Source organism: Halichoeres trimaculatus, unplaced genomic scaffold (assembly GCF_033239565.1).
Source record: "Halichoeres trimaculatus isolate MK-OKI-2021-1 unplaced genomic scaffold, fHalTri1.1 fHalTri1_scaffold_18, whole genome shotgun sequence".
Taxonomy (NCBI): domain Eukaryota; kingdom Metazoa; phylum Chordata; class Actinopteri; order Labriformes; family Labridae; genus Halichoeres; species Halichoeres trimaculatus.
The window spans coordinates 15,723,230-15,738,668 of NW_027437196.1; the positions used below are offsets into that span (position 1 = coordinate 15,723,230).

The 15,439-nt window shown below is 37.4% G+C and overlaps 1 protein-coding gene across 1 annotated transcript; it reads right to left on the bottom strand.

The window, feature by feature from the left end:
* Positions 1 to 3,251: 3,251 nt before the first annotated feature.
* Positions 3,252 to 11,905, bottom strand: LOC141807753 (uncharacterized). Its single transcript, XM_074693947.1, has 5 exons — positions 11,572 to 11,905; positions 8,937 to 9,991; positions 7,079 to 7,234; positions 6,045 to 6,140; positions 3,252 to 3,711 (listed from the first exon to the last, which is right to left on the bottom strand). Exons 2-5 carry the CDS (start codon positions 9,981 to 9,983, stop codon positions 3,391 to 3,393), a joined length of 1,620 nt encoding a protein of 539 aa, XP_074550048.1. The 5' UTR covers positions 9,984 to 9,991; positions 11,572 to 11,905; the 3' UTR covers positions 3,252 to 3,390.
* Positions 11,906 to 15,439: the final 3,534 nt, after the last annotated feature.

Sequence of the window (15,439 nt, forward strand, 5' to 3'; positions counted from 1 at the left end):
CGCTCCGTGCTTACTGTGTGGAAGCCGGATGCTTCAAGAGTTCAGTGTAATGTTTGCAGCTCTGGCCTGATTTAAGGGAGCTGACACACTTTGGTAAGTCTTAATCCTAAAATCCCCTTTCTCATGTAAAAAGAAAAGTTCAACTTACAGTCTGAAACCTAAAGAACAGTTAGAATAATAATATCCAACACAGATCCTTGCTGCTGAAATAAGTTCCTAACAGAGACGTATCAGAATGAAAAAACGTATTAATGTCTTCATATTTTGCATCACAGTATATCATCCCACATTAGCTCTGCCTTGCTGTTTAATTTATATTTTATGCACTTAGTCTTCAACTCCTACTTTGTAGTATATAATCTGAAGAGATGACCCATAGACTGTAAAAAAAATGGACGTCCACTTGCTTGACTCTAAGTGAGGTCTCCACAAAAACTGCTCCCCCTGGTGGCTGGCTGCAGTATAGGTTAAAAAGTCCAGCTTTTCCAGCCATTCCAGATGAGCTGTGGTCAAACTTTAAAAAATTAATACACCTCGTAGTAATGTTTCTCAGGCCCGATTGTTGTGGTGATTTGAAGATATCATTTGGCTGTCTTGTATTCAAGTCCTTTTTTTTTCTGAAAAGTTTTGTTTTCAGTAGTTATACAAGGTTAAAAACGAGGCTTTATGTAACGTTTAACAATGATTGACAGCTGCCGTTCTGGTGTATTTTTTTCTGGGATTGTAAAATATGTCGGGAGGTAGAGTCAAGAAGTGATTAAAGTCTCTAAAGAAAAAAAAAATATATATATTTTTGTCACCCAGCTCCACTCAGATTCTCTCAGAATCCCTCATCATCTCTACTGCGCTGACTCCGGCTCCAAACTGCTACAATAGCTGCGCCTGAGACGGCGGTATTTTGGCTTTTAACCCTGGAGAACCCAAGAACCCTTCCCTTCTTTGGAAAATTATGAACTATGCATTAAATGATTGCTGTAAGTTCACTGAACACCAAAATATCAACTTTTTCAATTTTAACCCTTTATTCTCTGATTTAGGATTTGGGTCAAATTTGACCCATTGGGCTTTAGGCGTATCATTTCGAAGGATCATATTAACCAACACTGTCAGTGCAAACTATTTTAAATTTAGGAAAAATTATTCAGTCAACCACACAACTACATCTAACATTTTTTTGCTCTTATGTTGCAAGTTAGAACTGGATTTCAAAAGTACAAACACACTTTGGTCAATGGAAACAGGAACATAAGGCCAAAATCACGATTGAAAAAACTAACACCATGGGTCTTTGCTTATCCAAAAATTTGTTCTGCTACAGAGAGGAACTCACACCAGACATTGTGGTAGTCTTTGAAACAGTTTCTTTTTTTGTTGATGCAGAGAGAAACTGCACATTTTTCACAGTGCATTTCAGTTTAGAGGTCCTTGCTCACAGCGCAACGACGGCAATTTTCTTTTTTGACTGGCCAATGTGCAATTTGGTTGAAACGAACATCTGCACTCTGATAAATTTGAACAAATCTTGGTGGTGGTGGGGTGGAGTGGCCAAGAGTTTGGGAGGAGGGGCCAGGAGTTGGTGACCTAGACTGCCTTCTTGCTGTTCCAATGTCAACTCCTCCCATGGAAGTGTTGATGATGTTTGGCTGATCAGTGTTGGTGTACTCTTTTTTGGACTTGTCCCAGCATCAAGCTTTTCCCAAAGGCTCTAGTCTTGCATATGATTGATATCAAATTGACTGCTTTTGTGTCTTGCCATTTCAAACAATCAGTGTTGGTGTGGAGTAGCAGTCTCGGGAGATAGCACATCTTACTGGACGAGTCATTGGATGAATCATTGTCTTGAGCAGAAGATTCACCTCTGACCTCTGTCACTTTCAGGCTGTTGAAACAATTAATCAGAATCTGCCCTGAATCACTGTTCAAGTCACTATCATCAGCTTGAAGTTGTTCTAATACATGTACTACAGTAAACTTTCCCTGTTGCGTTCACTGTTTTGAAAAGGGGGATGCCATACTCCCTGAAAAGATATAGGAATTTACTTTATTAGTCTCTGGCCCTGTACTACAAAGGTCACTCAGTAAAATCTATTATAATGAATTTATTTCAGGGTTTTAGCCAAATGAGGACTGTCACCATTCTCCATCTACTAAGTCACTCAATGAACCAAAGGGTCATTTTTGGCCCATTGTTTTTTGAACTAGCCCAGAGTCGCTAATTTATTCAAAAAGAACATAAAACATACACTGAAAAAAATGTTTTGTTGAATTAACACAATTTTATTAATTTTAGCAGTTGCACGCAATATCTTTATCTAGATCTAGATAATTTATTTAATTTCAATGTACATGTTATTTTTAAGTTATTTCAAATTAATAACATTTGTTGTTGTAACTCAAATAAATTTAGTAGATTTTACTCAAATTTCCTAAGCAATCACAACTTAATCCATGTTCATTGAACTAAATTGTATTGTGTTGCCTTAACTGCTATAAACCCTTTTTATTTGTGTATACTCAAATCAATTTATTGGTTCATTAAAACATTATAGAATTGAGTTCAATGTAATTTAACATTTATTGTAGTACTTGGTCTTTACTTGTTATGATTGATCTTATTCACACAAATAAACAAATGCTTATGAAACATTTAGGACTTTATTAAACAATAAATGAATGTGTGAGTGCTATGACTCAAACTTGCACCACTATTCACATTACAAGGCAGTGGTGGTGGTGGTATTGACCAAAGACAAGAACCTTGCACATCTGACAGACAGCATTCCTGACAAAAGAGATGCTGAGCATGTGCTACAATGTAACAACACAGCTAAACACAACACAACACATATTTCCTGAACATGCTTCTGCAGTGAAGGGGTATTTCAATTCACCTGTCAGATCAAAGCTTTAACTTACAAACTGAATCCATTAACTGCTGAGTGAAAAGTAGAAAAAAGTCAAGAAAAATACAACAGAACATTCTTTGCTCCAAACAAAGATGCTTAGGTAAGAGCGTGTCTTCCCCCACCTCTTATTTGAAATGGAAATTTACTTTTCAAAATTATTTGAAGTAAAACACCAGTATTGTTGAACCTTTTATACCAAAAGACAGCAAACGCTGCATTTGTGAGAACAGCACAATATACTGCATTTTTGATTTTAGCAATTTTTCCCTCTCAAAACCCCCCAAAACAAAACAAAACAAGTGACACAACAATGAGAAATCAATTTTTCCTTTGTGTTGTCAAAATATTTCTCCAAACCAAGCAGAATTTCTTTATTAAAGTTGAAGTGTTGGTCAAAAAATGTGAAGTAGTTCAAACAGACAGATTTATCATTTGTCAGACATTACAGCAGCTTAGCAAAGTCCAGGGTGTGGCTGAAGAGGTCTCAGAGTTCGGCAAAAATTTTGTTCTTGAGTCCAAGAACTTTGGGTGAAGGCCTTTCACCATCCATTTGCATCAGCACTTTCTGAATGAACTCGTAGTAGTTTCTGAGCTCTTTTGGGTATGCCATGTTCAGGGCATAAATGAGTCCCAGCATCATTGCACAGGCCTGTGCTTCAGATCCTATGTTGTCCAGAACAGTCACTCCTTCAACATGAACACCAATGTCATCAAGATGTCCAGTCACTCCACCCTCCTTGTTGATCACATATATCCCCATGCTCGATTTCTGCATGTCTTTCAGAATGTCATCGCCCCTGCTGTCCTGTTATTTGAGGGGAACAAAAAACAAAAAATATATATTGTATGTCATATTTCATGTCTTTCTTCTGTTTTACTTGAATACACTCAGAGCCAGGTCCTCAAAAAGATTGCACTGCTTTAGCTTTTGCAACCACTAAACCTGTTCAGACAGAAAAAACTAGCATGCGATCCTTTAAGCATACACAACATTGATTATATTGATAATAACTCACTTTTTGTGTATTTTTTCATTAAAAATGTGTACATCATGTAATCAAGTTGGCATTTAAAGGGTTAAAATACAATAAATATTGTAATATCTGGTATTTTTTATTAGATCTGAAGTTGACTGAATGATTTGAGCAATAAAAGTACAAACAAATATTAATGTAATGTTTTTACAGCAGCTTTGGGACAGGACATTTATGTCCTCCGATTACCTCAAAGAAAGGGTAGTAAATTTGTTCCATGATAACCTTTGACTTCTGGCTAAAATCAAGCTTTGAATTTCAAGGCTTCCATGAAAAATACCGTCCTATAGAAAATAATGTCATACTGAGTAACACTGCCTAAATTATGGAAAAAAAGTTGAGCAAAAAAAAAATTGACTGAATTGACCTTGAAAAATTGACAAAAATGTACTCTATTACCCACAAGGGTTAAAGGGCACAAAGAATACTCCAACATTTATACACTTTGGGACCATGTCTCAGGAGGTAAGGATAGTTCGCTAAATGCTGAGTGCTTCACTCATTAAGAGGATAAATCAGTGATACCCAAACAAACCCAAGAAATATATGTAACTCAACTGCTCATCCTGAAAATAGTAATTCAGTGGCCTCAGTGGTAGGTCAGACTGGGCTTTATGTTGACCTAAAGACAGGACCATGGACAGCTCTGCTCTAATGTAAACAGATCAGTATAAAAGATTCAGGACCATGGACAGCTCTGCATCAACTTGTTTATATACATTATTTGTTTATTATATATTTAAACTATTTAAGATAATCATGACATTATAATAAATAATAAATTAATCAACAAATAAAGCCTTGACCATTAGAAAATGACAAAATGTGAATGCGAAGGTAATTATAAATTACAATTATTTTTCTTTCCGGCCTCTTAGTGTGTCTTCTTGTGGCAGACGGCTCAGGTTGATTGCCCCCTTACAACATAAGCATCTGGCCTAAAGAGCAGCAGCAGTCCTCCTCATGGCCCCATCATCTCTGCATGACTCACCTGCATGCGTTCCCTCAAGCCTGAATTTTTTTTTTTTTTTGACCTGCTAGATCACTTCAGCTACATGAACTACTTGCTGTGGCGGAAAGTTTACGTTTTTTTTGCAGCTCAGTGTATAGGAGACGTCACTGTGGAAGTTTGCAGGGACAAAGCCACCTCTATGCCATATGCGCCTGCATATCTTTAGAGCAAATTCTTTTGAGGATGGGGCGCTAAAACAGGGCAGATTGCATGAGCTATTTCTGCGAAAATGACAGTGCTATAGGCAGAAACAATCCATTCTTTGTGGATCCGGCCCTCAGTGTCATCAAACATTAAACCAGACACCTAATGTTCAATTTAAGCATCTTAGTCTGATGAATGCTCTTACTTCTGGACCATAGAGCTCCATTGTTTAAAAAATATAAAAACATTCAAAACACGGCAATGACCTAATGTTTCACTGGTTGGTCGGTCCTAAAAGATATTTTCATGAAGTAGTTTTGTTTGCTTACTTAATTTATATCAACACAAAACTTTTCATCAGTTGTCCTGTAACTACTTTATATCAGTCTTTAAAAATGGTTCTTGCTTTGTATGTAAATATTCCCTTTATACTCATTTTAAAAAATGTATCACCCCAAAATTTTTTTATGCCTTATATTGCCTTATTTTGTCAGTCAAAAAAGGTTTCCACCCTGCAACTGTGGTAGGTATACTGCATTTACTAAGTAACATAACATTTTATTTTTATATTATTATCTTACTCGCAGATCAAGTAGTTTCTATACCATGCTGAAGGAAATTATCGGTAGGGCAAGTAAATCTGTCTTTTCTATGTGTAAAGTTCCTCTGTTTCTGTACATCTGTTTTCCCTTTAGCAAAATGTAAGAACAATTAAGTCCAATGACCTGGAGTACCAATGTTAGAACCAGTTATGTGGGGCCTACAATCAGATCAATGTTATCTTTGTTTATAGTCTAATTTGAGCATTATTTTCTTTCATGTCACATGGCATTGGTGTCTGACTTCTATAAGACAAAGTTGAAGTTCTGTTCACCCATGTGTCTTGTAGAAACTCTTTCCTTTACACAACAAAACATGTCAAGGGCAAGTGCAGTGACAATATCGTACCGTGTACTCCTGGATGAGACGTGAATCATCTTCGCCAAAGTAAATGCAAAGTGCCTTGAGGGCTGCTGCCCTTCTGTGACTGATGCCATTTGTTTCCTGTGAAAAGACGACTATTTCATTTCTCACCAATGCATCTAGGCCTTTGAAAGAGTGAATGCAACCAAAGTGTTTCCAGGGTATGGTTACTTAAAAAACCATAGATGTTTGCCATGACACTGAAAATAATAGACAGAGGAACAGTAAATCAGTTCATTGTGAATAACTTGTCTTAAAGGCCAAATATTGTAACTGCGACCCCAAAAGGTAGTCAATAAAGTCCTGATCAAAATCCTAAGACCAGTTGAAAAAATGCCCAATTTCACATTGTTACATTTTTCACAATTTCAAAACACAAAAAGCAAACATGAGAGCAAGTCAAATAAAATATTTGAGTAAGCAGTTTATTTAAAACGATAATTAAGGAAATTGTGAGTTCATCGGCTGGTTAAAAGTTTAAAACCACAGCCTTTAAAAGCCAAAATCTTCATGAAGCAACGTTCCCACTAGCCTCCTGGAAACACTCAAGCATGTCAAGTCTATTTTTTAAGTTGCAAGAACAATGGAGCTACTCATTACAAATTTATTATTTTTTAAACTTTTATTTCCACTTTAAGGGATTTCAATGTTTGTTGCTGTGGTCTTAAAGTTTAGAAAGCTGCTGAACTGCAAAACTATGGTTTTCAATAAATTGTTTGCTCAAATATTTTGATACTTTTTTCTTTTTGCATCTTGAAACTCGACTTAAAATCTTTATAAGTTCCAACAGTGCAAAATGTGAATTTGTGCATTTTTTTCAACTGGTTTTAAGATTCTGATCAGGAGTGTTTATTCACCATGAAACATCACTGATGCTGCAACTTAAGGTCTCAGTTGGCTTCCAAACCTGAGGGTTCTTTTGTTCAAGGCTCTGTCAATTGTATGTCAGGCTGGAGAACGTAAAAGTTATCAGTCACGTTCAAGTCTGTATGAGAACTTCTATAACACAGTATATTCACCTCTTGCAAGATCCTCAGAGGTTTGGCCAGCTTTTGGCCAGTCTGCCCCCCCTTCTTCTGGAAAACTGACTTCAAATTGGCAAGGACCTTATCCAACTGTGCCATGAATGTTGTTTCGAGAGGTATTGTTGTTATCCGCTGGAATTCAGCATTCACCTGTAAACACAAATAAGAGAAGATAGACAAAACTATGTTCAGTTATCAGTATGAAAATATTTGACAAGTACTACATTTAAAAAGGATACTTTTCTATTTTTACTTCATTCACCAAGATTACAGTATGTGATAGTATGTGTTTTAGTTTAAAGTATTAACCCCTTGAATAACCGCACATATGCAATGTGTGGCAAATCATCAGAAGCTGGACCAGTGAAAACATTTATTCTAATAGTAGCAAGCAGTGGTTCTGTGGTTATTAGGTGACCTCTGATAAACTCATTGTACAATACATGCTTTGCCTGCTCAAAACAGCAGACAATCCAAGAGCCATCTAACTCTGTATCATAAGAAAAGGTACAGTACACAAAGAACTTCAAGCAAAATAATTTTCCATCTCAGCTTCATAATGTTTAGTTCTTTTGCTCTCTGGTAGGGGTGTAAATCACCAGTTTCATGACAATACGATATCGATTCTTTGGAAAACGATATATTTGCCGATATCACAAAGTATGTCACGATTTGATATGATGCAATTCAGGGGCCTTCGATCGATTTAAGACGATATAATGTCCTCACTGAACACAATCAGCAACTTTTCACCTGAGGCAAGAAAGAAATACAAAACAATTTTGATAGTTTTATTACTGAAATGTGAACGATGTGCTGACCTTTGGGTATGACAGTTTGTAGAGGATTATAGCCATCTGTATGATCTAATTATGTTTTAAAATTAAAACTGGTTAAATTCAGGTAAGGTGCTTTTTTGCCCCCACAATTACCGTATGGGTTTGAATGTTATACTGTAATGTTTCTTTATTATATCAAGTAATGGCACAACACTATAATTAAAAATGACTGATTACACAAACTTTATTATTGACCTCCAACATTTGACAATTTTCTATCAAACCAAAAATTTGAGGCTTTGATTTTAATTAAACCCAAACATTTCTATTGTTCAAAATTAGAACGATCAACTTAACGAACTTAACATTGATGGTTTTTTTACTGTGATGCCTGATAACCACAGTTTGTATGTCAGTGTGATCAGACTTTGTTTCTCTGTGTAATAGTCGATATGGAGGAGGAATGACACTAAGCTCTCGCCGTTTGACTTTTTAACTTTATGAAATTTCATGAATCAGTGGCTACAAAATCAAATGATGAGATAACTCACTGCAGTCGTGTGATGATGACCTCCTGTCGTCTGTGCAGGCTGCATCCTCTGCAGTCAGGTCGACCGTATCTTACCCGGATACAGGAAAGCTATTTTATGATTGGCCGATATGTCTGGCTCCCTTTTAGCTCTGTGATGCTAACAGCGTCTCGCTACACGTTCGCCTACAGCGGTGTGACTAGGTGGGCGCTAAACAGTACATTTTATAGCAGGAGAAATATCAGGTGTGGCGTGTCAGAGTGAAATGGTTCAAATGTGTGTCTCATACGCTGAGTGTGTGAGACTTGAGAGGAATCTTCACGACTCGCGGTTGGCTGGAAATGGACACGCATGTCTGGTCAGGATCTCAAAATAAAGGCGTACATTAAAGATCACGATGTGGATCGGTGTATCGACTTTCCATCAATGTGATTGGATCATTGCTTAACCAATGTATCGATCTATATCGATGGATCATTACACCCCTACTCTCTGGTAGGCAAAATCAACCACTACAGTAACTGATTTTCATTAAGTGCTTACCTCATTGATTTGGAAAAGAGCAGGCCATCTGGCTTTAACCACTTGGACAAGTGGTTCTCCTTGAACAATTTCTTTTCTTCTAAAGGAGAATGTTCTGGCCATCTTCTCTTTAACACATGACATGCTGTTTCTCCATTTCACATCATCCAGCAGCTCCACTCTGAGCTTTTCTAGGCTTTCATCTGTTTCGCCAGTCGGGTGTGAGGGACAGAAGTTGACTTCAGCCTTTTTTGGCCTCTTCACATTTTTTGCTGGAAGACATTCATCCCTTGGTTTGTTCTTCAGAGCATTCACAGACACTTCTGGACAGCCAATATTGCGCATCTTAGTCCTGTAATTAGCCATTTTGTACTTGAGGCTAATCATCCATGCGTAGTAACCAGTGGCTGACAGTTCTTTTAGACATGGAAACTTTTGTATGAGTGACCGTGCTACATCATCTATTTGAAAATTCTGTGGGTAGGCCGTGAACTGGAAAATCTCCTCTGCAAGTTTTTCCAAAATTTCTGACTTCAACCCTGGAGTGATCTTCATTGTAATCCCTGTTTCTCTGAAGTGTTCATTTCCTCGCTGAAGCTGAGTCTCCACATTGTAAGAGAAGCGAGGTATGGGGAATTTATGTGGCCATGGATGCACTCTGAGTTCACTGTCTGAGTGGTGCAAAAGGATGGTGCCATCCGAGTCTGCTGAAGATGAATACTGTGAGGACACGCTTGGAGATCTTTGGCTGCTTGCTGGTGCTTCTGTTGAATAAGAAGGGCCAGGGATACTCTGCAGTGACAGAGGTGGACTCACACTGGCACAATGTTGTATGTACACCAACTTGATGGTAGCTCTGTCCTTAATGTCTTTTATTGATGTTGCATTCATAAATTCGTCATTGAAATCTGGATCCATAAACTGAATGCGAAAGTCATTTTCAATATCAAAAGATTCTCGAATTGCATTGTGCAACTCCTCTAAAGTCTCTGGCAATCCTGTAGGGACATCAAGTCTTCTGAAGTCATTGTCATCTACAATGACTCTCAGCTTCAGGTGCTGTGGCATTCTTCAATCTACATGTGGGGATAAAGAACATGTTTATTTACATTTTCAGTTGTTTTTACTCAGGTACAGGACTCACAATAATGAACCCATAAGTACAGAAAGATACTCCCACACATTTTGTTGTCTGTGACAGAAATCACCAATTCTTGCTCTGAGAGTTACAATTAGGGATGGGGATTGAAACATGGTTTCGTAAGGACCCGGTTCTGATTTTTTTGTGAAACCCGGAGGTCAATAACGTTTGATCTTACCAATTCTCTCATTAAGTCTCAGACCCCTTTTACATACTGTTGTGCTTAGAGTAAACTCATGTCGTTTATAACATAACAATTATGCACAATTATTTGTTCAGTTAAGTTTTTTAACGAAATTTGAGTCATGGCCTCTGCTGCAGTCTTATGTTTTGTCATGTCATGTGGACAGCTACACGAGCCACCAGCTCTGCCTTCAATAGTAAGCTGTCCTCACAGACCCAGGAGTCATCATATGTCCACAAAAACTAATCATGTCCAGGTTTTTGAAAAAAGGAATCCATCATTCTAGCCAACATGGATGTAGCTTTTTTTCTCCACTTAGTGCAGCAGTGGATCAACAAAATAAAAACAAAGCTTCTCAGTGGTGCACCACAAGATAACCTTGTATGTGTGTGACAATAAAGTTGCAATTTCTTGTTTGGAATATCTTTGTACTTGTTATAATGACAAATAAAGTTATATTCTAAAATGAATGATGATGTTCTATTATACACATTTTAATTGAAAACAAGAACTAAGGCCCCAGGCCTTTTCCGATTCTGTCTCCCCCGATCTCCGATCGTTAAAAAATGCCACGATCTTGATCACGTGATCGGATGATTAAAATTGGATAGGAAAATCAAACCATTGATTAATGGTGACAGATTGTTTATCAACACTTACATGTAAAATTGAAACACTTAAAAAACAATCAAATAAAAGACAAATGTCACCCTTCTTTCAGTGAAACTGTACATTTAAGGGTTCCTGTAACATCTGCGCTGTCTGTTAAAAAAGGCATTTATTTCTGTTCACATTCAGAAACCATCAATTGTTGAGAAATAAAATCATAGCAAGTTTTGATTCAAGATTGCCAACGATTTTTTCTGATAAATAGGGAGTATCGATAAACGCATTGATAAGGACTTGAACCATTAAGGAGTATCAATAACAGCATCAGTATCAAAAAAAATTAACAATCCCCATCCCTAGTTACAATTTCAAAATTCTTCCAAGTTGTAACATTAAGCCTTTGTGCTTATGTGTGGCAGTTCTTCCTTTGAACATGATGTAGTTGAAAAGAAAGATTTGAACATTAATTAACTGTCTATTTTTATGTTGATCTTAACATGAACACTCCTATGTTTAATGGAAACATGAGGGCCACTTATCAAGAGTGTTATCAGAAAGCTGGTTGTCTCCTTGAAGAGGATTCTCCAATATTGCTTTACTTTAAAATACATTTTGTGCACTATATAAGAATTGTTCGGGTAACCCTCTTGCTTCCATGTTTAGTTTATTAGTTGATCAGCCCATAGAACACATGAACTTCACAAAAACTACAATGATCAAACCTTGTATGTACAGGAATCTTTTGAGTGTCACCATTCGCCGGCCTGCAATCGTGTAGTCCACCAAAGGATACTGGTCTACCAAGGCGTCAAGTTGAATGAGGCGGACATGTGATGTGGGACATAACTCAAAAGCTCTGAAATGCTCCCTGTACCAAGCACTCAGCTCTTTCACAATAAAGCTCAAGCTGTTCCCCAGTACAACCATCTGAACAATCTCTGCAAACTCTGGCAAGCCACCAATTGAGCCAACAACAACAACCATGCCTTCTCTGTAGTTCAATCCGTTAACAGATGCATTTTTTGTGAGCTGAATGCAAGTAATGTCAGGGTTTTTCAGAAGCAGAACCCTCTGAACATCCTGATGTAAAATGTCAACTGATACAGTTGACACAGATGAGACAGTCAAACAAGACTCTTCAGTAGTGGCTGAATCCAAGTGATACGCCATCATGAACTGATGCTTCACTGCCAGGGACAAGAGAATATTCTTAAAGGAACGGGTGTGGCGCACGACCTGTTTAAAAAAACTGTGCTTTGCCTCGAACCTCAATGTCCACATTCCAACCAGAGGTCCAAAAAATCTGATCATCTGTGGGTAATGCTCCACAAAATGGTGTTTTGGCAACAACTTCAAATCTGGAAACACCTCTTTTAGCCAGTATCTGTGGTCACAAATCTTGGCTTGAAGGAGAGCAATGGACTGTTCTGTGTGGACTGGTGCTACAACTAGCTCAACAATATCTTTGAGGTCCAATATGACCTGCCAAGCTGGCTCTTCCTGGGGCACTAAGTGTCCAATGAAAAATGGAAGAAACCGCAAAAGACACCAATTTTCATGTGCATTTCCTCCTATACTTTTCTTTTGTGTTAATGTCCTGGGAATGGGATGAGGACGGTTTATCTTGTCAGTCCATTTGAAGGGGAATGCCTGAATAGTGTCATTGAGGCTTTCAAGTGTAAAATACTTTTTGGAAATCAACAAGTTGAGACAATGTGCCAACTCCACAGGCAATATGCCTTCAAAGACGTCATGTGCAATATCTGGTGGGTAGCCGGTGCAGACATCAAAATGACTCAGATGTGCAGACAGAACACACTCCTTTTTAACACCATAACATGGTTTTGCACTGTCCTCTGCCTTTTTGACATGCGTTTCATGCATCTGTTTTTCACGAAGAGTAAAAAAACCCGAGCTCACTTCTTTCACCTGAATGTCAGTCTTCTGTGCATCACAAAATCGGCACATGTATTCTCCCGCAAAACTTTCAATAAATCCTGCAATTCCATGCGCTCCCAAATTGTCTGCTATGACACACTGTATTGTTCCTTTTACAAAATCTCCAAGCTGTGCAATAAAAATCCCCTGACTTTCTAAAATGACAAGATCCTTCAGCAAAGGTTCTAAAACTTTTTCATAGCCATATTTCCTTACATCTTCAGACTTACAAAGTAAGGCTAAATAAATGGAGGACAATGAAGAATGGCAACCTGGTGGTGAATTGCCGAGATTCCAGTAAATGGCACAGATCTTGTGTTTTTTGCGAGATGTGCCCAGTGGATTACAAATTTCAAAATCATCCACATACAAATTTAGTAAGACTCGCAATTCTCCTCCTGACAAAAATGGATTGTCCTTAAAAAACAAGCCGTCTCGAAAAGATCTATATTTGTTTCCCTCACCATTTACTTCTGTGAGCTGGCTATCTAAAGCTCTCTTGAGGATATTACCAGTTGCAAAGAGCTGTTGCAAGAACTTTAGTAATGGAATATACTGCAGTGTTCTCTTAGCTTTGAAATCCAAAATATATTCGACTGGTTCCACCACTTTAAAATTTTCTCTGTAGTACTTTTTCCGTCTGAATGATGTTGCCAAAGAACAGTCTTTACCTATAGACTTAAACACAGGATTAGATGTACAAAGAGCTGATGCAAGTTCTTCAACCACTGACTGGTCTATTTGCAAGTTATAACTGCTCAGTGTGTCATGAATAACTTTCCTTGTGCTACACAAAGACGCTGTGCTCAACAAATACTGAAATTCATCCAGCAATTCATCAACTGCAGAACTTGGCACATGAAAAATATTCTCCAATTTCAGTAATACTGCTGCAATTTTTTGTTCTATTATACCTGGTTTATCATTTAATACATCTAAATCTTCACCATCTGACTGGCTGTCTTCACACAGCTCTTCACTGTTTGTAGTACAAGACTCCTCAGTTTCAGCTACTCGATATCCTTGGACTACATCATTTTTAAAATCCGCCAAAGTATGCAAGCTATGTTTCCGACTTTTGTGCGATTTAAAGGTGCTGAATATGTTTGTTTTGTACTCACACCCTCTAAACATACAAGTTACGGTCTCATTGTTTTTCAGGTGGTGGCCTATGTGGACAAAGTATTGATACTCTGTTCCAAGCTCCCTACAGCCACATAGATGACAAAAAAATGTAGTTAATGAACCAGAGCCTTTAAAGCTATTGGTGTGACTCCTTGACAAGTGTGTCAAAAGAGAATTCCAAGCCTTAAAGATGCATGGACAATCAGGATGAATGCACTTGATTTGATGGCCGTGCCCAAAATGACTATGTTTAAGTCTATAATGTTTGAGAATCTCTGATTGTGTGGTCACTTCTACGCCACAGTTTTTACATTTCCACATTGACTGGACAAACAACACAGAAAGGAAAAGGAAAAAGGGGGTGGAGAGGGTGTTGGGAGCAAACACAAGTTGTGCTTTAATTTGAGGAAATTGCAAGCTTCAACAGTTCTGATTCTATTAGGCCCCATAAACTATGATGCAAATTTCATTAACAAAATAAACAAAGCAGTGTTCCCTTAGCTTTGAAATTAGCTTTTATAGTCAAATTTTGATTTTGATATATTGAGTAAAATGAATGAAATTTTCATAAAAACTGTAACACCATTAAATAAGCTTTAGATTTTTTTTTAAGCCATTACACTGACTTTATATTAAGAAATAATAGCAGGAAGATATGTAGTGCATGTTTTAGTAACATTATAGGCAAATGACTGAGCTAAGCAATGTGTTAAGATTTCAGAGTTAAAGAACAATAATACTTAGTAGCAGCAGAAAAGTGGACCCATAATCAATTATAAAATGAACTTACCAAAACAAGCCTCCAAACAGTGAACCTTAACTCTTCATCACACAAATGTCAGATGGATCTGCGGAAGACAACCTGCAATAAAATGAAATTTGAAAAAATAAAAATACAAATAAAACAAAATATTCTTACTGATCACAGACTACATTTAAATGCCATACTTCTCACAGAACATAAGAACCGTTAGTCAATTAGGTCACTAAAAACTTTCAACACTTGCATTTCAGTTTTGCAATAATTTTAACAGGCAACGACTGCTGAAATTGAGAATTACTGTAGTCACTTTTAGAAAGATGAATTGTACATACCACTTTCTTTATCTAAAGCTGCTAAGCATGTGCAGTATGTTTTGATACACATTATAAATGGCGGTCCAGAAGACTAGCTTAAGCTTGAAATCAGTTAGGAAAATCAACTGAGAGATAAGTTTTATGATTTTTTTTTTTTTTAAATGACACACCATAAATTTTGGAAAATTGAGCGCATCTGAACAGAAGCTGTACCCACTAAATTTCAGAAGAATTCCATACATACAGGTCACAGGTGTCTAGTGAGCACAGCCAAAACTGGAGTGAATAGAAGGCCAGAGCACTTAGCAATTATTTTCCTAAAAAGCTAAAGCATCATCTTATGTTTTGCTCCTCCCATCTTCCCTCCACTCACATGATCTGGCACTGTCCTCATTGTAGTATGAGATATTTCCACACATACATGTCACACAGACAGATTTTTTAACTCTA